This window comes from Lissotriton vulgaris, chromosome 1_1 (assembly GCF_964263255.1).
Source record: "Lissotriton vulgaris chromosome 1_1, aLisVul1.2, whole genome shotgun sequence".
Taxonomy (NCBI): Eukaryota; Metazoa; Chordata; class Amphibia; order Caudata; family Salamandridae; genus Lissotriton; species Lissotriton vulgaris.
This window is the reverse complement of record NC_141685.1, coordinates 1363023951-1363050773: the sequence shown is the minus strand read 5'-3', so window position 1 is coordinate 1363050773 and position 26823 is coordinate 1363023951. Positions and strand designations below refer to the sequence as shown.

Genomic DNA, 26823 nt, shown 5'->3' with positions numbered 1-26823 from the left:
TTTTAAAAATTTTGAACAAGAAGTTGTTTTCTAGGGCAATACCTACACTGCATATTACGTCTTAGGTGTGGGGTAGGGTTACCCCCCCTTTTAGGTTCTGAAGAAGCACTTTGGATCCTTTTTGGACCATCATGCGTGACACATGTTGACCTGACCACACAGATTTAGGCTACTTGGATACATCACGTCCCTATAGTAGCCCTTACCAAATTACGTTTTTCAATCTTGCAGAGGGAACCATCACATTAAAGTCCTGCGTGGTATCTCTTAGACTGTTTTAGTCTCCCTTCATTTCACTATACCCATTCACTCCACCCCACACATTCAAAATGCCATCACACTGGCACATGTCATCAGATAGCAAACCTAAAAAGGTCTTTGCTAAAGCGACCCTTCGTGGGGCACTGCAGCACCAGCCCTATGAGGAGCACGTCCTATGATGATATAGTACATCTTCATGGATGTGTGATGGCACCAAAATATAATCAAAGGGATTCTCCCTTCTTTGTCAGCCTTTCTTTTTCTTTGCTTTCTGAAAGGAACAGTACCTTCACTGCCTTTTGGATTAGCAGTTTCGGAGCATAGGTACTGGACCTTTACTGGCTCCCAGTCCTCCCTCTTCATTGTTTTGAGTCATATTCATGGCCATATCCAAATCTCTACAATGTCCAGAAGATATAACATGACATAACATAACAAACATTTCACTCAACTCATTAAGAGTTGTTTCATAGTGTGAGTTGAAGACATGTGTAGAGTGAATCAAAGATGAATACTCCTCTATAAGTATTACTCTCATAGAGTGGGCAGGAGTTTCTTTTCATTCTTAACTCAGACTGTCTTTAATTTACTCCTATATTAGGGTTTTATTTTCCGGTGCCTCGGGAAGTGCCTCGCCGCATGCGATGATACTGAGCTGATCTTACGTTACCTTCGAAAGATGTTCAATTCTACTAAGTTTATTACAACTCCTCACCATGCAGTAAGTATCAAGTGTATTTCTATTCCCCTTAGGTAAAATGTGACCCTGTATGACCAGAACAAGCACATGGAGTCTTAAGGAACTGAAGAACATCTGGGTTATATTGTTCTGGATTGTAACTTCATTAAAGGAGCTTGATGGTAAATTAATGATAACAGGAAACACCTTCCTCACTTAGCTCATCCTGTCACCCAAAAGTGTGATATCTACCCCATGGATAGCCAAATCATATCAGAGTGGACCCCTCCACAGAGTGGGTGAAGAATAAGCTAGCTGAAACTAGAAGTGTAGCGCCTTTGTTCGGGTTACTACTGCTGCATTTCATCAGGGATTATTTTTGCCTCTTTAGGTGATCCGTCTTGATGGACACAAGTGAATTATTTATATAAATCAAGCTTAATCAATGTAGCAGATAAATGGGATGACGATCTAAAGCTTTGTGAAGCTTTCAGAAAGGCCCAAATAGATAACAGAGCTGTCTGTTTCTACCTGTTGTCAGAGGGGGGCGATTTCTCAAAGAATGAAGGACAGAGCAGAATCTGGTATAATCCCTGCACAGTACCCTTGAGGAAGAGAGGATAAGCATTCCTTCTAAAGAAAGTGCACTCCTTCTTCCCAAATGCTTGTGTACTAAAAAGTCCTTGCAGTTTCTTTAGGTGAAAACCAGAAAGAACTAAGTTACAGAACACAAATAGTGACTGAACTCTCATCTTATTGTCCATAGATGTTTCTTCAGTAGCATGGGAAGGACACTCCAGCATAGTTGTATAGGGGGTATCCTTAAATCATGCTTTCTGGAAACTGAATATATTTGCTTTACTAGTGGAGAACCATTTGTAATTGCCAGTTGTAAACACTGAAGGTCCAATCAAGAACCGTATCATTATAATTTCTTTCGAATATGGAATCTCTATTCCTAAATGCCTGTGTTTGGTTAATGTTTCCCTAATGCTGTGAGTTGTCTTTCACTCTTTGCAGGATATAATAATTGGATTTCAAACATGTGCCAAGACTCATCCATTCGAAAGCCGTCGGGTTATTGAAGAGTACAAAGGCTATCTTTTTGCTATTGACCTGGTAAGAACCATGCATCTCTTTTTGTCTCATATTTCCAACTTTCCTCAGCAGTGGCGATTCACATCTATAAAAGTGTAATTTGCAATTAGATAACAGTTTACAAGAAAGAAAAGCAAAAATATGTCTAAAGGCGTAGGTGGTCTACAATACCGAAAACAAAAGAAATTTAAATATTTATTTTGAATGGGCTTATGATACCAAATGCAACAATGTCTTAAATTCACTATAAACAACAAGAACATTCAACCTTTACTTCCTCCTTTGCATTACTCATGACTTCAGAAGTGATAGAGCACAAAGGGAAAGGCTGCCCTCCAAGGCGACTCGCATTTAGGAATCAATACAAGACAGGGTCTAAGACCGGTCCCTGCACTCCGAGGTGGCGGAGTACTCAGGATCAAACACCAGGCCTGGCTAAAGGCTGGGCTCTGTATCCACAGGATACACAATACAGTTACATTGAGGAAAGGGGAAGGGCTCTGTTCATAACTCCAGTTGAAATAGTGACTGGCTTAAGCCAGGAGGCAACCTTCACTGGCCCTGGTGTGTTGTGCAACATTCAGGACATCCTGGGGCCGAATAGCAAAGGCAATCTGAGACAAAAGTCTAACTTTACAACTTCTGGTATTCACAGAAGTTATTTATGACTTTTGGTATTCAAAGAGGTCATTTATGAGTCGTATCTATACGTTTGCAGTCGGGCCGGAATCTTCGCCTCTGTGCCAAACTCTACACACCCAGGCCTTACTCTCCGGCTGGGGCCGTACTCTCCAGCTGTGGCATTACTCTCCATTTTGAGTCGTTCTTTCCAGCTCAGGCCGGATGAAGTGTAATAAATGGGCTGGAATGCAAAATTTACAAAAAGGAACATTAGGAACATGTGATAAATTGTAGAGGAGGCCATTTAAAACAGTCTGGCAGGGAAAAGGGTATGGCCAGACACTGCATCATGACCCAGATAAGTTTGCTCCTCTGTATCATGGTACAATTTGTGCTTACCTCAGTGTTGACTGTAGTGTAAACACTACAGTCAACACTTAGGGCGCTCCCCTTAGTGTTGACTGTAGTGTTAATACCAGAGAGTGTGTGTGTGTGTGTGAATAAGAGCTACAGTAGGAGTAATGGGACACATTAAAGTTAGGTGCAGTGATAGACTCCAGGTTGTGTATATTGTGGCAATTATGGAACAGTTTTTGTTTAATGTTAGTCTTAGGGATACCTTTATGGCTAGAGATGAAGTATGGGTTTGATACAGGGTATTGGTAAATGATTTTCTTAAGGTTAAGGATACTTTGCAGGATTGAACTAGGTTTAGGTTTATGGAATGTAGGTGTAAATTATGCTGCTAGTGTTAGGGGTTTTGTGTTTGGGTTACATTGCATAAGAGTAATGGGCAATTGATGAGGATAGTGTTATCGTTAGGCATAGGATTTGCAGTTCGTGTACCTGGTTCGTGAATGAGAAAATGAGCTGGGTGTCGGAAGCGTGGAATACTATCCTAAGTCTGTGTTTTCTCACAATGGTGGCAAGAAGGACCATGCAGATGTTGAGGAGCGTGGGGCTGATAGAGGATCCTTGGGGTACTCCGCAGCTGATCTCTGTTGGTTCAGAGAGGAAGGGCGGGAGTCTGATTATTTGAGTTCGGCCGGTGAGAAAGGAATGGATCCATTCCCCTGAATGCCGGCGTCGCAGAGTCTGGCGGTTAGTGCACGGTGGGAGACGGTGTCGAAGGCTGCTGATAGGTCTAGTGGGATGAGGGCAGCCATGTGTCCTTGGTCAAGGAGGGTGAGGATGTCGCCCGTGGCGGCTAGTTGGGTAGTCTCATGCGGAGGTTGCTACGGGAATACAGATTAGGAAGTGTAGAGGATCGAGTTGGATTCAATAAAGTTCGTGAGCTGGTTGTTGACGATCTTCTGTTTGACTTTGGCTGTGAAGGGGAGGAGAGAGGTGAGAAAGGAACGGATCCATTCCCCTGAATTCCGGCGTCGCAGAGACTGGCGGTTAATGCACAGTGGGAGACGGTGTCGAAGGCTGCTGATAGATCTAATAGGATGAGGGCAGTCATGTGTCCCTGGTCGAGGAGGGTGCGGATGTTGCCCGTGGTGGCTATAAGGGCAGTCTCAGTGCTAAGGTTACTACGTAATACAAATTGGGAAGTGTAGAGGATTGAGTTGGATTCTATAAGTTTGTGAGCTGGTTGTTGACAATCTTCTCGGTGACTTTGGCTGCAAAGGGGAGGAGAACGATGGATCTATAGTTCTGGAGGTTGTCAGCTCTGCGGAGGGCTTCTTGAGGAGGATCTTGACATCAGCGTGTTTCCAATCACCGGGAAACATGCCTGTTTTGAGGGTGCTATAGGGGAGGTGGCTCTGTGGTAGATGTACGTCGGGCTGGGGTCAGTGGGGGCTCCTGAGTGTATGCTTCTCATGGTTTTAGCTGTGTCTTCTGTGGTGACAGGGGTCCATGCGGTGATGGTAGGCTGGTTGTAGGTGTAGTAGCGGTGCCTAGGTTCCGCTGAGTAAGTCCCAGATTTCTACTGCATGTCTGTGCAGGGAGCGTATGCTGAGGAGTATGCAGCTCAGGGGAATGGGTGCACTGGCATCCAGTGGGTAGGCACAAATAAATATCACGTAGTCCCAGGGCTTTAAGTGGGCTGGGTCTTGACGGTGCACCAGCAGTACTAAAAAACAGGTGCTGAGATGGGTCCCTATTGGGCTTTTTCATTTGTATAACGTGCCCTTATTATTGCTCTCTCTTTCTAACTCCTGGGGCTAGGTACCCTCTCACACTCCAGTGGATTTGAAAATGCAAAAGCTTATGTGCCCCTTGCCACTGCCTACCTGGGCTCTCTGCAGGAGGCGCCTTTCACTGAAGTGTGGGCCGCACTGAAGCAACCTCTCAATCCGTGTGCCACCTCTTCAATAAAATAGGAACAACGCCTACTTTTCTCAGAACGTAACTGTGGGCCAAAAGGTTGGTATGTGATCGAAAAGAGTGGCAGATTGTAAGGTACTACACTATGAACATTTTGAGAACCATCGGAGTCATTTTACACTCATCTAATTTGAAGAAACCTGTTACATATGTTTCTTTTATTATATTGGATTACACCATATTTGCATGTACATGTGATTTTCCTAGGATTACCTTTGTACACATGTGTGCTACTTTGTGTGCATACCCCCAAGGACAGGATGCCATATTGCACATTTATGTCTGCATCTACAAATTTGTCCACTACCCCTATACCGTGGCCAAAACACACGCAGCCATTTTTGTTGTCAGGCATACTGCTCCCACTTACTCATAAACCACAGTGTCTGCTTGGTCAGTCTATCTTGCTCTATGCCTCACTCTGAGAATGCGAAGAGAACATATATGCATTGGTACAGGCAAAGCCTTGCACCTCTATTCAGGTATCTCTCTGATGGTAAATTACACAGTTAGATTAAGTCATGTTTTTAGGTCTTGGCTCTAGACAGCACACATGAGCTGTCTCAAACCAAGAAATACTGCATCCACTACATAGGCTTCAGCCTGCCCATGGGCTTCCCATTTGCTGAAACCTTTGTCACTCTTAAATTCTATCCGCATAATTCCACAGCACACCATGCCACATATTTCCACTACACAACTTCACACTACGCCACACAATTCCACAACAAACAATTTCAATCCAACACTTGCACTACCACCAAACCTGTCATCTCTCTTCCACATACCCACAGCCTCTCTCATCTCGCAATACCACTGCCCTCTCATCCCTCCCTCACATACACTGTCTCCTCTCTATACTGCCTGCTCACACACGCTACCTTCCTGTACCTCCTCACGCTCTGCACTGGTCCGCTTCTCCCCCATGGGTGCCCCTTCCACTCATGCCTTTTTCTCTCTCTCTCTCTCACTTGTATTCTCTCTCACCCCTCTCTCTCGCTCCCTCACACACTCTTACTGCCTCTCTCATATGGTTCTCTTCAGGTCTTGAAGCACAGTTTCTTTCTCGTGCCTTTTCAAAATTTCAATCCCTCAAACCCATCCTCTCCTCCTCTTCTTTGGGTGTCTTCTGCTTACACATGTGGCCCCACTGTATGCATCTATGGCCTGCTGTCCCCTTCTTTTTGCTACCCTATCTCAATATCAATCACCACTTCCTGCACAAACTACCTATTCCTCTCGATCTTCTTTTCTATCTATTCTGTGCAGCTCTCATCCCTATCTGTTCACTATGCCACAACATTCCCTTTCACAAATACACAACACAATTTCAAAACTAACAATGTCCAATACAACCCACATATTTCCACTCTACACCACATACATCCACTTCACTCCAAACCAAAATATACAGGTAAAAGGCATTGTCATGTACGTCAATTGCTCTAAATATCAAAAATCTGAGTCCTAATGTATTGCAAATGCTTGTTAAATTATGCAATCCAATAACTGTGAAGGTCTCTGTGCATTGGCTGAGGGTTATGAAAGGGATAATGTAGATGATCAGTGGCTAATAAAGCAAGACAATGAAAGGCTCAGACTAGATGAAGAGTTTAGAGAAATACAACAGCACCTACAAAGGCTGAAGTGAGGTGCCTACTTTAACCAATAGTTGTCAATCTAGAAACATGTAATTTGATTCTCTTAGAATACATCAGTCACAACAGCAGTTCCACCTCTTCCTAGGTAACCTAACACTCTACACTGATATTGCATGTATGTATGCATAGATATTTCTATAATCTGAACTTCATAAATATTGTAGTGTTGATGGATGGGCCAGACCATCAAATAGTGTACTCCGTTTGGACAGGACAGTGGTGGCATGTACTCTACTGACCTGGCAGACATACAGCCAACCATATTGAGGGATTTATTCCCCCTGAAAATCCCATGCTAGTTTGTAGGACTTGGGTCAATAATACCAAAAGTTGTGAAGAAATTCAGATGGCACATCAGCAGGGTCAGCTTTGACTGTGATGTGAACAGATTGGTGGAGATTCATTGCTGCATTTCACTCTGATTCGAGAGTAGCTATTGCACAAGAGATAATTCTTGTTGTATTTCCTGTAGCTGGATAGTAATTTATTTCTTTAAAAAAATTATTTTACTTAGTTTTCAACAATTTTAAGATCACAATACTGTGACACTGCTTCGCCATCCACCTGATTCTCCCCTTTCTTAATATCCCATTTAGTTCCAAAATACCATGAAGTAGACCACAGTCAAGTCCACTGCAACCAGTCCGGTGCACTATAGATGGGTCTGTGCCCCAGTCAACTGTGTGCTTTTCCCCCAACAACTTCCTATGGGTGGGCCGCTCTGGGTATTTTGTGAAGCGCTTTTTAACTGTCCCCAGATGTTATCATACTTTTGTGGTCCCCCTCTGGACCTATTCACTGCTTCCTCAGCTGGAAAGAAGAAATCCATCCCTCTTAGCCACTTTGAGATTGGGAGGGCCCCCCGGATCCTCAATGGCCCGCTATGTGATGTTTAGCCAAAAAACAACTGATCCCAACCATCAATTTTTGTCCCCTTACCTGTCCCAACCCGGGAATAAGTTCTGTGTAAATGGCATTCAGCTTTGAGATGGTCAGAGAACATCATATGGTGTGTCTGCCAGACGTCTCCCAATTTTGAGATCCCCAACTTATTTCAGTGTACTTGAGCCCTACTGTTTTCCATAGCCATGTACCCTTCCACAATGGCTTCTTCCTAGTGGGCACCCTTCCCTTTCATATCCATTGCAATGCCTCTTTCCAGCTAATCACTGGAATGGCTGGAATGGCCGGGGGAGTGGGTAGGAGGGACTCCCCATACAGCCAAAACCCTGGTGCTTGCCTGGTAAAGTCCATGTGCGTCTCGTAGTGGGTCCCCGTGCACCAAAGATCCAATCAATAACCACAACCAGCTGGGCAGCCCAGTAAAGTAATACAGTCTGATGTCTACTGCCCCTAGTCCACCATCATAAGGGGATTGTATGCAGTTCTTATGGGAGATTCACAGCAACGATCCTCGCTACTTGTTGCTATTGAAGTTGGCCTCTAGGGTTGTAAACAAAAGGCTAGGGATTTTGTGGGGGTAGTGTTGCAAAACATACAACAGCTGTGACCAGGCCACAATTTTGAAGAGGGCTATAGACCCCATCATGATCAGGGGAAGAGAGTTCCATCTTGCCATATGTCCCTTAATTTTGCATGTCAAAGGGGTTATATTCCTGCCCCAGCGTTCCTCTGGGTCTCTTGATAAGAGCATGCCTCAGTGTTTGAAATTGGCTTTCTGGTTGGCACAGGTACGCACCCTGCCCAAGCAGAAGCCATAATCCTGGTCAGGATAAGCAAGATACACACTAAAAGATAACCTGTGCTCAGCTTGGCACAGAACACTCAGGGGTATCCAAAGAGACAATGTGCAAAGTATGTGTGCAACACACACACATGCACAGTAACACAATGAATACACCACAACAAGACTCTAGACAGGTTTAGAAAATGATAGATAATTATATTATAACCAAAACAAGCCTAAAATGACAAAAATCCAATGTATAGAAGTTGAGATATATAACATTTTTAAATGAATAAATGCATTAAAGCACCTAGAAGCAAGCAGCTCTAAAAAGGTTACTTCAGGTTGCGCTGTATCGGGTCAAAGTTCAGGCCAAACGCGTGGAAGCGCAGGCCAGCTACAGAACCCCGGCAGGAAGAAGTGAAAAAAGTACCTTTCCTGGTCTCAAACAGTGAGATGTGTTGATCTGCTCCACGTAGTGAAGGTGATACGTCAGTTCTGAAAATGGGTGGTAGATGTGTTGAGTGATGTGCCACATCGGATTCTGCTTCACAGTCGAGGGGATGCATCGATCTTACCAAGCTGCTGCCGAGGCGATACGCAGTCTAATGTATCGATCTCTGAGGGCAAAGCGCTAGTTCTGATGCGCTGTGCCCATTTTACTCCTGCAACTGGTTGATGCGCCAGTTCTGTTAAACACAGACATACAATTCATCAAATTCCATGCTGCAAGTGTCTGGGCCACTTCCAGTGAGTTCAGGTACTGGAGCAGGGATAGAGACTTTGATGTCCCTCAGTCTCATGCAATAGGAGGCCAGCCAACAAGCCCTTGGAGATCACTTGGAGGATAGGCAGAGCCCAGCTCTCCTTCAGGGCAGTCAGAGAAAAGCAGACAGCAGAGAAACACCAGAGAAAAGCAGGCCTTCCAAGCTTGCAAGCCAAAGATAAGTCATTTAAGCAGAACAGCAGTCCTTCTGACATAGATTCAGTTCAAGATCCAGAAGTGCCTGATTTTGAGTGGGGCGTGTTGGTCAGAGACCCAGACTTATAGCCAAAAGTGCCTTTGATGCTGGTTGGTGAATTCAAAGCAGCTCTCTGAAGTGCACAGCTTCCTCTTTCAGCCCAGTCCTGTCCTCCAGGCTATCTATAGGGGATAATCAGTCCTTTGTGTGGGGACAGGCCACTGCCTATTCAAGTAAAGTGTTAGACCCTCTGTTGCACTCTGCCCAGGTAAGGCCATCAGAATACAAATGCATGTTGATGGCTACTCAGACACACCTATCTTTTCTGGGTTGTGGCTGTCAAGAGGGAATGCAAAAAGTGTAGCTGTCACTTACTCCAATTATTGGAGATGGGCTGTCAGGCACACAAGACAGTATGTGCAGATAAATGTCTACTTTCTTATTGTGAACAAAGCAAACACAAGGAAATGATGTACGGAGCGCTGACACTTTTCAGACACTCACCCCCTGTCACAGATTGGGATGAATGCATCATCATTCTTTAGCTCACTTCGCCACTTCAGTTCAGACCCAGCTACATGCAAATCAGTCTTGAACCTGGCTTGGCAGTTCAGGCTGGACTGCTCCCATAAGGAACAGGGTCAAGACTGATTTGCATATGGCTGGGTCCAAACTGGGGTGGTGTGGTAAGCAAAAGAATGATAGATTAAACCCAGATCCTTGTGACCGGGGGTGAATGTTTGCATTGTCCAGCATTCTGTCCAGCAATTGTTTCTTTTGCATACTTTCTTAAAGCATAGCGGCATTTCTAAAATAGCAATGTTAAATTCAACTTCACCAGTAAGTAGGATTTATCACTACCATTCCAAACATACGAAACACGAAAAAGCCTCATTGTAGTGAAAAGTGAAATATGCTGTTTGTCACTATCAGGACACGCAAAACAGAAAAGTACATGTCCTACGTTTTACTTGCATACACTGTGCCCTTAGGGCTACATAGGGCCTACCTTAGGGGTGACTTATAAGTAATAAAGGGGGAGTTTAAGGCTTAGTAAGTAGTTCTAAATGCCAAATCAAAGTAGCATTAAACTGCAAACACAGGCACTGCAGTTGCAGGCCTGAGAGAGGTTTGAAAGGCTTCTTCTGTTGGTGGCACGATCAGAGCTGCAGCCCACTAGTAGCACTACATTTACAGGCCCTGGGTATATGATATACCACCTTACAAGGGACTTACAAGTTAAATAAACAGGTCAATTAAGTATACACTAATTATACACATGTTTAAGGAAGAAGCACATGCTCTTTAGCACTGATTCAGAGTGGTAAAGCGCTCAGAGTCTTAGGACCAACAATAGATTCAGCCAAATGTGGAGGCAAAAAGATTGGGGAAGACCACCCTCGGGCTGACAGGTCAAACACCAACTATTTAAATGCTCCAGATCACCTGGAAGTAACTCTGGAGGAATGGCACCACAGGGATTATGACTGATTTCCCCCAGTTCACTCTCAGGCCTGTTTCTTCTTTGTAGATTTCTAGAATGCAAATCAGCTGTAGGATCAGTTGGTTTAGGTGCTGAATATAAAGGAGGACATCATACCACATACAAAGAGATGCAGTACCCTAATTCTACACCCCACCTCAAGCCCCAAACCTGCGCATCCCCCGATCTATTTGGCCAGTGTTTCAATCACAAGAGCGAACAGGAGAGTAGACAGCAGGTGGCCCTGCCAGTGGCCTCTGCCTAGCTGGAACTGTTGTGAGTAAATGGTGTTCACTCTGACCCTATCACATGGCACTGTGTATAACATCTTTACAGACTGAAGGACTTTAGGGCCAAAATTAATCTTTTCCATGATGCGTGGAGGAAAGGTCATTCAATTGAGTCGAAGGCCTTCTCTAAGTCCAGTTGCATCACTAGGAATCTCACCTGTTTCAGTACCCTGGTGCTACGGCCTTTGCAAATATTTTGGTTTAAATATTACTTAGGGGAATCAGGCTGTAAAATGCACAGTCTGTAGGTGGCCTATATGGTTTGGAGAAAACTACAACTGAGGCCCCCTATATATGATAGAGAATTATCATAGCTGTACCTGCAGCTTCGACCATTGTAAAGAAGTGAGAGAGTAGTGTTGGTGTAACCTTTTCTGCACTTGAACCGGGCACCTTCTCAGAATGCATCTCCTGCAAGGCTGAAAATAATTCCTCCTTCGACAGAGGTGCATCCAAGTCCTGCAGCATGATCAGGTCCGCAGCTATGGGGTGTTGTTGCTCCACGTGCCCGACGTGTTTGATTGGTAAAGTTTCTCATAGTAATGTGTGCAGTCATTGCCGATTGCCTCAGCAACATTTGTCACCTCACCGTCGGGCCCCGTGTCTATGGGACAAACCTGTCTACCAGAGTTGGTTGCATACCTGTGTAGCAATGTTCCCATATTCTCGCTGTTTTTGAGAATCGGACACTGCTGCCCATGCAGGGTCTGCTATTGTGTTCCCCTGAAGAACTGCTTTCCTTCCCTCCCACAATGTGATTGGGGAGACATCTGTTGTGGAGTTTGTTCTGAGGTAAAGTTATATCTTTACCTTCATGTGTTCCAAAAATCTAACATACTTCAGTCACCCAACCTGAAGGTTTCAGTGCGTATTAGACCTAGGCATCCCCAATTAGTTAAATCGGTCAGTGGTCCAATGGTACCCTTCTGAGAAATCGGAGTCCAGCAGTGAAAATAATACATACTGACTAGTTCTTTGCTTTCCATTGATTGCAAAGCATCAGGGACTCCAACCATGGCACCAGGGTTGAGCCTCTCTTTTCACATCAAGTTGTGGGTGCATGACATTATTGAAGTGGCCTGCTACAATAAGGTCCCACTCCGAGACTGTGGTGATAACTGTCATCAGATCTTTCATTGTGGTCGCCTGCAGGTTCGGTGAAATATACACAGACACTACCATCCATAGGATGCCATTCAGGAATTGAGTAACCACCACATATCTATCCATGGTGTCTCAGATAGCATGCGTGACCATCAGGGGAAAGGTAACTCTTGTTGAGCACCTAGTAAACCCTGCATGATATACGCAGTTAAAGCCATGCTGTACCAAAAAGGAACCCCTACTCCCAAGCAAATATGTCTCTTGCAACAATAGAACCACCAGGGTCAGCTTGTGGACCTATTGAGAATTGTTGTGCATTTTATTTTATCCAGCAACCCACTGACATTGCAAGACAACAGCTTTTAGTGGATGGTTTTGTTGTCAGAGGTCTTGGCGAGTCGTTGAGCCCGTTTGACTAGGGTCCGTGGCCGTGTAATGTGTCTTGCGTGAGGCATAGTGTTGCAACCGAAATCAGCCCTATAGTACGCAACTTCAGGCGCGGCTGGCACAGGTAACAGCGGTGGGGTGTGAAGGGGTGGGAGGGATGAAGTCGGCAGAAAGTAATCACCATAGTTTTGTGTAGCTTCGCTCCAAGCAAGCCCCTCTATCTGGAGGCAATGTGTCTCTTCTCCATAAGTGAATGAGACAACATTTGTAGCTATACATGGAGGAAAGGAAGGAAGGGTACCAAAATTCTCCTGTCTGAGGAGGATGCTCTACGTCTGTCCTCTGGTTGTGACCAGAGTTGCCCTCCTATCAGTCTGCTACACTTCTTCTTAGAGTGGGATGGTTGACCCCCTACAGTCTCCCGAGATGTCATTGGCTCCTTTGTTTATATGGGCAGTTATTTCCTCTCCACTGCTCACTCCCAGGCCTCTTCCGGGCTCTCAAAGAAAATGGTTCTCCACTGTGACATTAATTTCAATTTGGCAGGTTATATCAGCATATATTGAATGTCCACAGCCCTGACTTTCTACTTAATCTCTAAGAAAGATTTACAAAGGAGCTGCACTTTAGTTGTATAATAAGGGAAGAGTATAACCCTGGAGTTGGTGCAATGGATGTCTAGATGTTGGCGTACCTGCCACAGGATATATTATCAGTTCACAAAGTTCAGTACCCTGATGACAATGGCTCTAGTGGGTCCCCCCCGGCGGAGGCCTTAGGGCAACCACCCTGTGTGCCCTTTCCAGAACAAAGTAGGGGGAAAACTCACAATCCAGGATCCAGGGTCTGAAGTATTCCATGAGGAATTTCTCTGGGTGCTGGTTTTACATGCCCTCTGGGAGGCCCACCAGCCATAAGGGCAGAGGAGGGTCACCCCCTACACCTGATACAGGGAACATCTGCCTACGCTGGTCCAGGACAGGGGCCACGCCCTCTATCCTCTTGAGACACCACAGTGAGGTGGAGTATTCCTGTACTTGTTTGACCGTCCAAGCCCAGTGTTTGCTGTAGTAGTCTCCCAGGATCTCTGGGCTCCTGGGGGGTCACCTCCTGAGGGGGAAGCTGTGTGCCCATCTCCTACCTTTGGGGTGAGACGTCATGTGCGGGTTTCCACCCACCCAGGCTGCAATCGTAGTCCTGGATTCTCATGTTGCTCAGTCTGTCTCATCTACCCTTGTCCGCCAATTTGGCTGGGCTGTCACAAGCCCATGTGGCTGCCTAAAGGTGAAAGGGGGTCCCTACCTCTCTTCTCCATGTGACTGTTTCTTCTGACTCGCTGTGCCCCAAGAGTGAATGCTGAGGTAAACGTGGGTCGCTGCTGTGGGATTGCAGCTCCAGGTTGTGTCCGTTAGCGTCATGCCAGTCTCACGGCAGGGCGTTGTTTGCCTAATGCGTTTCTCTTGTCCCCGGCTTGGGTAAGCTGAAGGGGAAAAGCGCGGAGGCCGTCTCATGGATTTTTGCCTCAGAGAAAAGGTTGCCCCATAGTCAGCTCTTCCAGGATGCAGTTGCAGTCCTGGCTACTTATAGCGCCCAGCCCATCTCCTCCACTTTAAGGTACCCGTTCTGCTATTACGAGCTACCGCTTGGAAGTGAAAACAGCTTTGTCCCACACCCCGGCTAATCAGCTGTCTTCTCTCCCTCGCTCATCCCAGGAATCGATGCAAAAGGGGGTTTGCCATGGTGGGTTCACAGCTCCAGGTGGAGTTTGCCACCGGCAGGCCATCTCTCGGCAGGCCATACGCACACCCATGTTGTCGATCACCAAAATGATCTCTCTCATCCCGGGCTCCCTGGATGGGCCAAAGGGGGTGAATATGAGGGCCATTGTTCAGGTGCTTGCAACCGAAAAAAGGTCGCCTAAGGGTCGGATTCAGCACGATTCTCAGAGCAGACACCAGTTTGTTAAAAATGTGTCCACAATCCTAGGGTGCTTGGCCACCCCCCCCCAGTAATTTCTTCCCTGATGCTCTTTACAATGTAATGGAGGAGAGTGATATGTCAATGGTAGATGATCCCTTTGGAGCCGGGATGGTATTCATCAATAAGGTAGAAAAAGGTAGAAAATGTATTGTTTAGGAGTCATATAAGATTTCTTGAGTAAAGAGCAGAGTGAGCACTTCTAGTAGCAGTACACTTGTACACTGCCAGCTCACCATTATTCACTATTTCTGCATCTTTGATCTATTACTCACAAATAGAAACATTTCACTCACACATATCTTCTACTTTAAAAGGTGATGAACACAAGGTGCTATGGATGTGAAATGCCAAAATAGGAAGCAAGCATAGTATGCAGTTACTTGTACAATTTTTTTCTCCATTTTTAGTTGTTTGAGGTGTGCAGCGTTTCATGACTTCCATCTCTGGAAACTTATAACAGTCCACATTTGTTGACAATGGTCTTGGTAATGCTGATCTTTTTTATTATATTTTCAGTATCCATATAAACTACTTGAAGAAGTAACACCACCGGAACTCAGAGATGCCTTCAACATCCCCACCTTAGCAGCTGAGAAACATGTGAGTCTTCTTTAAAATACCATAACATCATGTTTATGTGCCTCCTCTCTCGGACTCTGTTTCTTCCATTCCATCTTCACAAATTAAAGTAAATCTGCAAGATATCACAGGAATAACTGCCTGTGGAAAATGCACTCCATTCTCAGAAACAAAGGAATTATTTACGATACTAGCAAGGAGTGAATGGTGTAGCAACTCAATCCGTCTCTCAGCCACTGGTACCCTTAGAAAGCTAGAGCTGATTTCTTAATTTCAAAGACGGTTTTAGTGCATAGAGTAAACAGACAGAGTTGGAATCTATCTCCTGCTGGTAACAGGGATTAATTAAAACAATTGTCTTGACTACTAGACTAACCTCTTCTGTGAGAGATGAGAAAACAATACACTGGGTTGATCCTACTTGTGGACAAGCAAGAACTTATGGGCTCAAAAATTCCATTTCACTCTAGGATCAAATTTTGCCTCACTTCTAAACTAGACAAAGGAAACAGCTGGCATTGGCTTTGAGCAAAGAATAAAAAAATCTTCTCTTAAAAAATTGGTCACTCCCAGATTTCGCAGGTGCAAGTGGGGTGGCCGCTCCGTTTCTGTGGCAGCCGTAAAACTCTGGAAATCTTTGCCCCTTCTGATATCCAAGTCAGACTCCCTTCCGGTCTTTAGGAAGCTCTTGAAGACCTGGGACCAGATGCATGACCCATTTTTGCATGCACAAATGGGTTAGCGACCTGTTTGCACATGCAAAATCGAATAGGGCCATGTAAAACCCTATTTAGCAGGTAGCAATTTATTTGCAATTTGATAAATAGGATTTGCAACTCACAATTAGGATGGGGCATTCCGAGGGTGTCCCTTCCTAATTGCGATTTGCTACCTTATGTAAGGATGTTTTGCGATTGCAATTGCAGTCACAAAACACTCTTAATTTACCGCCCTCTTCAAGAGGGTGATAATGCACTCTCAAATGAGAAGGTGTTCCCAGGGGACCCTTCCACTTTGCAAATGCAGGGGAAAACAAAAACGTTAATTTGTAAACACATCCAGTTTTCCTTTAAGGAAAAGGAAAAGGGGCTGGATTAAAAAAAAACTGCTTTATTGAAAAGCAGTCCCAGACATGGAGGTCTTCTAAGTCGAGCAAGTCGCAATACCTTTGAAGGCCAGCCATTCTTACTGGGGTCGCAAACTGCGAGTGCCTCATGAATACTGATGAGGCATGTATTGTGCAACCCCATTGGGAATCACAAACAGTGTCTCTGACACTGTTGTACATGGCATTTAGCGACTCGCAAATTGCGACTCGAAATTGAGCGTAATTTGCAAGTCGCTAAATGCCCCGGTCGTACATCTGGCCCCTGGTTATTTGCCTCCTAGCAGGTTGTTGTTGCTGTCACTTCTCCCTGTTCACTTAGCGCCTTGACACCAGCTGGTATAAGTGCACTTTATAAATACTATCCTATCGTATTACCTAGGATCAACCAGTTTTGCCATTTTAGAGAGAAATATATCAACAGTTTTACAAGTCTAAATAGCCTTCTTGTTTCCATTCTCTCTATCTATCAGCTTGAGAACATGATCAAAATGATGAACAGCACTCTCAGGTTGTGCGAGTTCATACTATCTACAGAGGGCGAGGTAAGATTTTTATGCTTTTTTCTGTCAATGTGAGAGAGAGTGTGAGTACTATCCAATTGAAAGAATCACACAACTAACCGTTACTAATCAATGTGGTCTCTGGAATGGAATGTAAATGTAAGGTGGATTTTTAAAGCAGTGCTTGTCACCCATGAGGGTATCCAGGGGTTTCTCCCATCTAATTAGGGTTTGCTTTACTTGCCAAATAATCCATCCTATGATACACACTTTGCAGTTTTCCACAAATAAATGTTTGGCTGGTTTAGAAGGATCAAATATAACACATGGTGCTGCGCGGTGGCAAACGTTAACTACTCACCTGATTGTTTCACCCAAGTGTTATATTGGTACTGGAGAGGCAGAACGTCTTGTGAGAACAGCATTAATATGTGATGAAACAGCAAAATAGTATTATCACAGAATGCACTACATTATGTTGCATCATTTTCACTGTGTTCAATAATTTGGCCTTCCAAATGTGTCTCTGAACATGAATATTGTGAGGCACTAATATCATTGACAAAAAGTCGAGAGACAAAATGTCAAAAGGTATTTGCATAGATTTTCTGTACCTAATTCCACATCTGTGTACCAAAAAAAACATACACATATATCTTCATTTATGTGGCGTTAATAATGGCAAATGTATGCATCCCTCTGTGCATTTACCATTCGATATTTTGTCTCTCTATATTTTGTCCACTGTTTTACTGTGCCACAATATTCTTGTCCTAGATATTATAGAATACAATCGGCCCTTCATAGTCTTAGAATTCCAGAACCACTTCTGATGGAAGACATTTGATTAATGTTTTAAATTACATTACAGTTGGGTGTGTAGAAAAATAAGTAAATGCATAGGTTTTCAAGAGTCTTGGGAAAAAGTTAAATCAACATACGACATGGAGAGACTGAGGCTCACATCCCAATGGTGCTGTAGAAGGAGCATTTCTGGGGTAGGGTCATTCAAAGCAGTCCTCATCATATAAGAAACACATTTATGTTGATTAAGATTGGGTGCAAAACCTTTTAAAAGAGAAAGACTTTGTTTATATGAATTAATTACATGCATCATGTGAGAATAGAGCTCCCAAGAGCTTGACTGTCATCCCTATATGGATGCTTTGGGATTGCCACAGAAGAGCAAAATAATTCTGCAAATCTAGTTCAGATGCAAGGGGGGCCCGATGGGTAAGTAACATTATCTGCCCCCTAGAGTCCAAGACTGGTGTTTATCAGGTTGCGGTCAGATTGTTATAAATAATCTGAATGAGTACAAAACTCCTACTGGCTGTTTAGAGACTTCAAAGAGTAGTAGAATTCTGTGGAGCAGCTCCTGCGTGGGAGAGGTTGTGACACTGGAGAAGAGATGAGGCCGCTACTGGAGTACAATATTGTATGGAAGCACATTTTTATGAACTGTCTTACCTCTTGTAGTGTTTAAAGAGGCATAATCTCTTCCCAGCTAACTCCCCCTTTACCTTACTTAAAGTTATTTAAATTCTTTGCAAGCCAACATTTAAAGCAAGGCAAAAGATATTTTATGAGCTCATGGTGCCTCCACGTTGCTTGCTAGACTGTGAGGATGGGCAATTGCCTACTTTACCAATCTGACCTTGTACCTTTCAACTTTCAGGTTCCAGCCGAAATGCCATCTTTCGATTCTAACCACTGTGACTGATATCACTGATCACATTTATGGAGGATCCCTCACCATTTCCTTTCTTTACATATTTATTTAAATAAACATTTATTATATACCTATTTATGTATTCCATATTTATTTGTTTTATTCAACAGCAAATGTTATACCTCCATTGATATCTTTTTTTAGTATTGTATTTATTAACCACTTATTGATGCCTTATTATTAACTTGTATTATATTATAAAACTCAATACAAATTTTCAACACAAAAAATATGTGTAATGTGAATGTTCCTACCCACACTTAACTGAAGGTAAACATTGTCCATTTTTTGTTTGTTATGCATTTTAAGGTGCCCTTGGAACATAATAAATTAAATAAAGAAAATCCATACTCTTGCCTTTAATGAGAGCTATCATATATTCTTGGCTACATGACTGGCATAATCCTTCAAGATAGAGTTTTAAAACTAAGTAGGTGTGGGGCATATTGCAACACTCTTGAAAAGGCACACTCAGCAAGGTTTTTTAATGCAGAATTTAAGATTTGGGTGGAACATGTTTCTTAAATCACATTCCCAAATTTGAAACACAGGAACACACTGGTCTTTGTCTATGAATTTGCTTGGTTCAGACATGTGCAAGAGAAGCAACATGAAGAAAAGAATTCTGTTTATTAGCTGGGCAGTAAACTCTGCTGCACTTCCGGAGTTTGCAGAGTATTTCCCACTCTGTGCCCCGCACAGAGCACGGAGATCCGAAAAACTCTGCAAAGTGGCATGCAGTGGAGTATTTCCTCTCTCCTGGCTCACCAAGGCTAGACTATCTCTTGGCGAGAATCCTCAACATGGGTTGTCACAGCAGATCGTTACTGCTCACGTTGAAAAACCGTCCACTTGCATTGAGGAAGCTGCCACTCAAGTTAAACATGTTTTCAATTGGCAGAAATAAGCTTGCTCCTCTTGCTCTGCTTGTGGTGCTGTTCACGCTGTTTTACTTCTTGTGGTAAAAATCAGCAGCGTGACTTATCTCACTCTGCTGCTTCTGGACCTCCATGGAGCGCTGTGGAATTTTTTGTCACTCAAGCCTACTAATTTGTCCCTTGTTTAGGTAAACGCTTATGCCAGCCATTAAAAAGCCATGAAGAATCTAAGAAACCACATTTACACAAATCACCATAAAAAACGAAATCCATGCTGATCACATTTATGAATCTTCTTCAACTATTTTCAACCATCTTCGTTATTTGGGATGTTTCAATGGACAAAAATAATCTCACTGTTTCAATTATTATATAGTGTCCTTGAGCAGGGTAATGGGCCCATACATCTTTCTTGAGGAAATAAATAACAAAGTAAAAAAAAAGTGAAAGAGTATCTAAGCCCCTAACTCGCAGGAGATTTTTCGCTTTTTACCCCAAATGATTTTTTCGACTCCTGACTCATTCTAAGAAGGAAGAGATGTAACGGAGGATCATATGGCTTCTCTGGCATAAGTAAGAGACAAGGTGATTAGTACACAAACCCCGTAGCTGTGTGTCTCAAAATGTCCTTTCTTATTGTTAGATTTGGGGGTCTGTAGTTGGCCCAGGTAGGTACTTGTGACAAATAGGGCCCCTTGCCTCTAGTCTGGGTAAGGGGGGTATACTCCTAAAATAACCCCTGCTCACCCTATTGGTAGCTTGGCACGAGCAGACAGGTTTATCTCAGAGGCAGTGTGTAAAGCATTTGTGAACACATACAGTAATCAAGTGACAACACTACAGATGGATACCACACAGGTTTTATATAAAAAATAAGTATTCTTTATATAGGCTTATCACAAGACCACTACCAACAAAAATTCACAATCCTAAAATTAAGATGGTCGTTTTAGCTTAGTTCTCTTTAGTTCTTAACATGCAACACTTTGAGTCTATGTACCTTAAGATGCGACACGAAGGGCAACGAAAGTGTTGCAACGATGGAAATGCAGCTAATATCCGGTGCAAAGAAATAAAGATGGTGCTTTCTCCTTGATGCAACGCGCTTCCCGGTAATGCGGCGGCATCTGCTGCAATGTCGATCCTCTTCTCCGGCGATGAGCGGCGACAGGCCCTGCGACATGCTACTCGGAGATGCGGCGGCGACTGATACAACGTCGATCCTCTACTCCTACGACACGCTTCCCGGTGAGGCGGCGGCGTCTGCTGCAACATCGATACTCTCCTCTGGCGATGCGAGGCACCTCATGTTGTAAAGAGGCAGCTCTGCGACACACTTCTCGATCTTGAGTCGTGCTACCAGCTCCTTGCGACGCGCAAGTCCCTAAAAAGTCCAACACAACTGCAGGCTCTTCAGGAGAACTCTTGAGGAGCCAGTGGGTGAAGTCTGCTGTGGTGTGGAGTGCAAAAAAACGATGGATTTGGGCCCAGATCTTTTGACTGGGGTGAATGTGTGACATTGATCCACATTCGGTCCATCACTTGTTGTTTTTGCAATTGCCGTCCCTGAGACTTCAGCAGGAGGCAAGCTCTGTTGCAAGCCCTTGGAGAGCCTTACACAAGTTGATGAAAGTACACACAAAGTTCCTCTCACCTTTCTTTGGCAGTTAGGCAACCACTGTAGGCCAGTCCCCCAAGCAGCACTTCAGCTTAGGGATAATCTTTCCTCAGTTTCGTCAGGTTCCTCTCCTCAGCAAAGGTTTTTTCTTGTTGTCCAAAAGTGATCTAATTTCTTGGGATGAGGGTCCCAATATTTATACCCCAAAATTATTTGTCCTCTGAGGGCAGAGGGGGTTTTGCCTAGTCCAAACCAGTTCAGATGTCTTGTGTGGGTTTCCACCCACCCAGGCTGCAATCGTAGTCCTGGAGTCTCATGCTGCTCAGTCTGTCTCATCTACCCTTGTCCATCAGCTCAGCTGGGCTGTCACAAACTCTTGTGGTTGCCTAAAGGTGAAAGGGGGTCCTTATCTCTCTTCTTCTTGAGACTGACTCCTCAGCCTCGCTGTGCCCCAACAGTCAATGCTGAGGTAAAGGTGGGTCTCTACTGTGCGATTGCAGCTCCAGGTTGTGTCCATTGCCGGCATGCCAGTCTCACGGCAGGGCGTTGTATGGACTAATGCGTTTCTCTTGTCCCCGGCTCCCAGCATGGACTTGGGTAAGCCAAAGGGGACAAGGGTTCGGGCCACCCTATGGATTTTTGTATCAGAGAAAATGTTGCCCCATAGTCGGCTCGTCCAGGCAGCCCATCTCCTCCACTCTAATTTACCCGTTCCGGTATTACGGGCTACCACTTGGAAGTGAAAACAGCTTTGTCCCACACCCCGGCTAATCAGCTGTCTTCTCTCCCTCGCTCATCCAGGAGTTGATGCAAAGGGGTGTTCGCCACTGTGGGTTCACAGCTCCAGGTGGTATTTGCCACCGGCAGGCAGTCTTCCGGCAGGTCATATGCACACCCATGTTGTCGATCACCGAAATTATCTCTCTCATCACAGGCTCCCTGGATGGGCTCAGGTGAGTCAAAGGGGGTGAAAATAAGGACCATTGTTTGGGTGCTTGCGACTGAAAAAGGTCGCCTAAGGGTCAGAATCAGCAGGATTCTCAGAGCTGACACCAGCTTGCTTAAAACGCGGCCACCATTTTAGGCTGCTTGGCCACGCCCACCAGTAATTTCTTTCCTGATGCTCTTTACAATGTAGGGGAGGAGAGTGATATATAATGGTAGGTGAGCGCTTTGCAGACATGATGGTATTTATCAGATAAGGTAGAAACTGTATTCTTTTTTTTTTTTTGCAAGACCTTTATTGTCATTTGATAATCGTACACAGCCAGGAGCCTACAACCCTGGGGCCGGCTGCGAGGTAAGAAATAGGACAAGCCAATGAAGGAGTTACACAGCCCTTCAGCCGACAACGCTAGGTCCGGTGGCTTAATGCATTACATGAAGTCTTACAGTTTTATGGTTTTTTTGTAGATGTCCAACGACAAACAGAAAACAATTACTTAGAAACCTGAAAATGAGACCATTACAATCCAGCTGTCACAACAGTGTAATCTGTATGATTCATGACATGTACAATCCGACGGGACAGTATGGCACACAACCATCACAACATCGACCCTTACATTGTAACTCATGTATATGGATCACTCACGCGCGTCCACATCCAGTGTACCCATATAATCTGTGAAGTAGTCCCAAAAGTTCTTGGGCCTAGATTTCACCGGTAGCTCTTCCTCGTATGTTAACAGCTTATCTCTACAGCTGGACATGTCGTGTAGCCATCTGGATGCTTTTGGCACTTTCCTACTGTGCCAGCATTGTGCAATCTGTCTTTTGGCCAACAGTAGGGAAATCACACAAAATTTGCGTTTGGCGGCTTTAAGATGTGGTACGATTCCTAGCAGGCAGGACCGTATTGTGCATTCTACCTCTACCCCTATCATAGTAGAGAGTGTTGTGGTTACCTCCGCCCAGTAGTCTTGGACCTTTAGGCATGACCAAGCCAAGTGTGCGAAATCTGCGCCCTCCACCCCACATCTCTTACACCTGTCTTCTACTTGTAGGCCAAATTTACACATACGCGCAGGCGTGTAGTACGCCTGATGTACAAACTTTTAATGGTTAATTCTGAGGTTGCCATTAGGAGTGAGAATTTGTGTTAATGCGCAAGTTTGCTGCCATTGTTGGTCTGTCAGTGAATCCTCTAATACCGTGTCCCATCGTGCTTTAGCCTTCTCAGTGGTGTGTGGTATCTCAGCCTGTGCTGTGGAGTATAGTCTTGATACTAGGTGCGATAAGTCTTGGGTTTCAATGAGCAGCTGTAGTGTGTCTAAACTATCTGGTTCGTTGGGGAATGTAGGATAAAGTTCTTTCAGTGCGCGTTTCAATCTGAGGTGCGTGAAGTGGAACATGGGCGACTTGTTTTGAATATATGTTAGGTCCTCAATGTCAAGAAATGTGCCCTTATGAAACAGGTCACCCATTCTTTCTATGCCCACTTGTTGTAATAGTGACATGCCCACTTTTTCACCTGTGACCGACAATGCCTGATGGTGATGTAATGGCATTGCAGGTGCATATAGCGGGGTCTTATGCGCCAGTTGCCCGAGTTTCTGCCAGGCTTTGACTGTGGTGTCGATAGTGTTGATGTCTTGAGCATGAAGGGGTTGTCTGACATGAGACAGGATTGCTGTCAATGGGATTGGTTCCCCGTCCCCTTCCTCAATGGCAGTATGAGCGATGTACGGTAACTCGTGGTACCAATAAGCAGCATATTGGGCCTGGGCACATAAATAATACAATAGAAAGTCCGGCACCCCGAAACCTCCCTGGATATATGGAAGAGTTAGATCCACGCGAGCCTGTTTGCCTGCCCATATGAGCTTTAGTACGAGTGATTTTATGCGGCGGAAAACCTCTCCAGGGGGTGTGATAGGGATGTTATTAAAAAGGTATAATAGTTTAGGTAACACATTCATTTTCACGATCGCTATGTGATCCGCCAAAGATAGTGGCAATTGTATCCAACGCTGTACCTTGTCTTCCAATTTGGAGATCGCTGACCCATAGTTCGACCTGATAATCACCTCAGGGTCTCTATGATACATCACACCCAGATACCGTATGGGATCTTTCTGCCATTCTAGCGGATATTCAGTGTCAAAGGGAGTCGTCGTATCCGTTAGAGGGATAATGGAGGATTTGGACCAGTTTATGGCCAATCCCGAGTGTCCCCCGAATTTGATATACTCTCGCAGCAGCCGATTTAAATGTATGTTGGGATCGCGAACGTATAACAACATATCGTCTGCGTACAGCGAGATATGAAGTGGTCTGGAAGGGAACTGCAGGGCCGACGATTTGTATTTCTGTCTGATCAGGCAGGCCAATGGCTCCAGTGCTAGCGTGAAGAGCAAGGGTGAAAGCGGGCACCCTTGCCTGGTACCTCGCTCTATATTAAAGATGTCAGAGACGTAACCATTCACTCGAACTCGGGCGCACAGATTGGTGTATATCAACGATACCCATTGTACGAAACGTTTGGGGAAGCCCATTCTCTGCAGAATAGCAATCAGATAGCTCCATTCAATAGAATCGAAAGCCTTGGCGGCATTGAGCATGACTGCCACTGCCTTCGTGGAAGGCTGAAGATAGTGCGAGAGGGCAAACAGTGTCCTAGTGTTATGGGATGTTGCCCGCGTAGGGATAAACCCTGCCTGGTCCGGGAGGACCAATTTCGTCATCAGTGGAGTCAGCCGAACCGCCAGTAATTTCGCGAGTATTTTGGAATCAGTATTGATAAGCGATAGCGGTCTGTAAGAGTTGCACAATTCCGGGTCTTTGGAGGGTTTTAAAAGGGCGATTATCACAGCTTCCGAAGTGTAGGGGGTAATTCTGCCCGGTCGAAAGCTGCACCGTACATTTCTACCATATAAGGCGCAAGCACATCTATGTATTGTTTATAAAATTCATTTGTGTACTCGTCTGGGCCAGGTGCCTTCCCGTTCGGAAGTGATTTGATCACGTCAGTCACTTCCTCTACCGTAATGGGTAACGCCAAATATTCCCTCTGGTGAGGTACCGGGTTTTTATGGACCCGGCGGTGCCGGGGGAAACACCCAAAGACCTCGAGTCCCTCCTGTTTTGGACCACAGAAACACAGAGTCTTCTAGGTGATGGCAAAGATCGTATTTATTGGCTGCAACCAGTAACAGGTATCCTAGAAGTACAATAACATGAAGCGCATGTATGTTCTCAGGAGACTGCTTGTTTTTACAGAACCAGCCTTCTCTTTTTATACAAAATATTGAGCTTCAGGCAAGAATTCCTTGTTTTACAGTTTGAACATATACATATTTTCACTACAAAGAAAAAGCAGAGTCACGATGACAAGCCCACATTTCAGTCTGTCCAGTTTGTGATAGATTACCCGGCAAGGCCCAGAACTTTCATCAGATATCGACAGACCCCTAATAAAATCGGGCACCTCCTCCTTGTAAAACAGGTCATAAAGAAGAAACAGGGACAGGTGTGTGTGAGATAAAACATAGCTTGTATGCGTTGAACGGTTTATGACATGTTATGCCTTGATACTAATCTTGTTCGGCAATTGGGAAAGGAACTGCCCGAACAGGTTTGGCATGAGGCAGTGGAGTCAACTCGCTCAGGTCACAGAGGAGTCAGCAAAGGTGTACGTTGTACGTGTCCTTTTAGATCGAATTCGGCCTTTGGTCGTTTTGACTATGTAAGGGCAATCACAAAATGGATGCCGCTCACAAAATGGAACCCGAGGGTTCAAAGACAAAAACTACGATTTCAGGGTGATTGCGTCACTCGATCATGACGCAAATGTTGATGTATAGTATCCCAATCATTACCGGTCTGCCGATACCAAAATCGTCATGGTACGATGATATTTATGACACGGATGCAGAGCTTCGGTACCACACAATAGCGGGGTCCAGAATTTTCAGTACCACAGACCCTCCTTTTGCCCTTATATAGGCAATAACCTATACTCATGCTAATCCGAGTCTAGGTCTGTATACATAAAGTCATTGAGATGCTGCTGTAGCATCATCCTATTACTTAGTTTACCTCTTGATACAGGTTTCCTTACACATGATGTAGCACAGAGGGCACATATTGCAGGAGCACACTGCACGCACAGGCAGAACATAAACAGAACGGCTAAGACCATCCCAATGACTATCAGAATCTTCCATCCCCAGGCAGATATCAGTTCCTAGAACCACCCCATTAAGGACCAGTCTCTTTTGTCCACATGAATGGACTCAGAGATCTTATGCAATTTGGAGATGGCCTGGTATACTGTCGGAGAGTTATCTGGGATGAAGATGCAGCAACTGGATTGGATCACCTTACATACCCCACCACGATCTGCAAGTATGACATCTAGGGCAACCCTGTTCGGAAGAGTCATAAGGCGGTCCGACTGGAGCTCCGCAGTCAAGTTACTAAGGGCACCAGCCGTTTCAATCACGGCGGATTCAACTACCCTCGTCAATTGGCGAATGTTCTTGTTGTTCACCATAGGCCCCCAAAACGGCAGAAAACCTTTTGCGAAATCCCCAAACTCCTGTTCCGCAGTGTCGTCTTTACTCACAACACCCCTAACTGTCCTTGTCCTATGGTAATCTGCCGCGGCTGTGTAGGTGGGTGGCAGCAGGAACGAGATAAAACATGTGCCCGAAAAGTCAGGGGGCAGCCATGTATATGCTCTATCATGGCAGATGAAATATGTACCCTTAGCTGCTAAGAATGAAGGGGAGGTCTGAGACGAGAAAACATATGTTTCGGTACAGACGCTCTTTCCTAGCTGAGCTCTGGGGTTTTTGCCATTTCCCTGCAGACATAGGTGACCCTGATGGGGTACTATCCAGATTGGGGAGGACTTC

The 26823-nt window shown here is 44.7% G+C and overlaps 1 protein-coding gene across 1 annotated transcript in view; it reads left to right on the top strand.

The window, feature by feature from the left end:
* LOC147749179 (maestro heat-like repeat-containing protein family member 1) overlaps nucleotides 1-18457 on the top strand; it is a 41361-nt gene extending 22904 nt beyond the window's left edge. The window contains exons 10-14 of the mRNA XM_086936541.1: nucleotides 863-982; nucleotides 1961-2059; nucleotides 15064-15147; nucleotides 16705-16776; nucleotides 18413-18457. Of these exons, the coding sequence (XP_086792667.1) occupies nucleotides 863-982; nucleotides 1961-2059; nucleotides 15064-15147; nucleotides 16705-16776; nucleotides 18413-18457 (420 nt within the window). The remainder of the gene's footprint in view (nucleotides 1-862; nucleotides 983-1960; nucleotides 2060-15063; nucleotides 15148-16704; nucleotides 16777-18412) is intronic.
* The last annotated feature ends 8366 nt before the right edge of the window (nucleotides 18458-26823 follow it).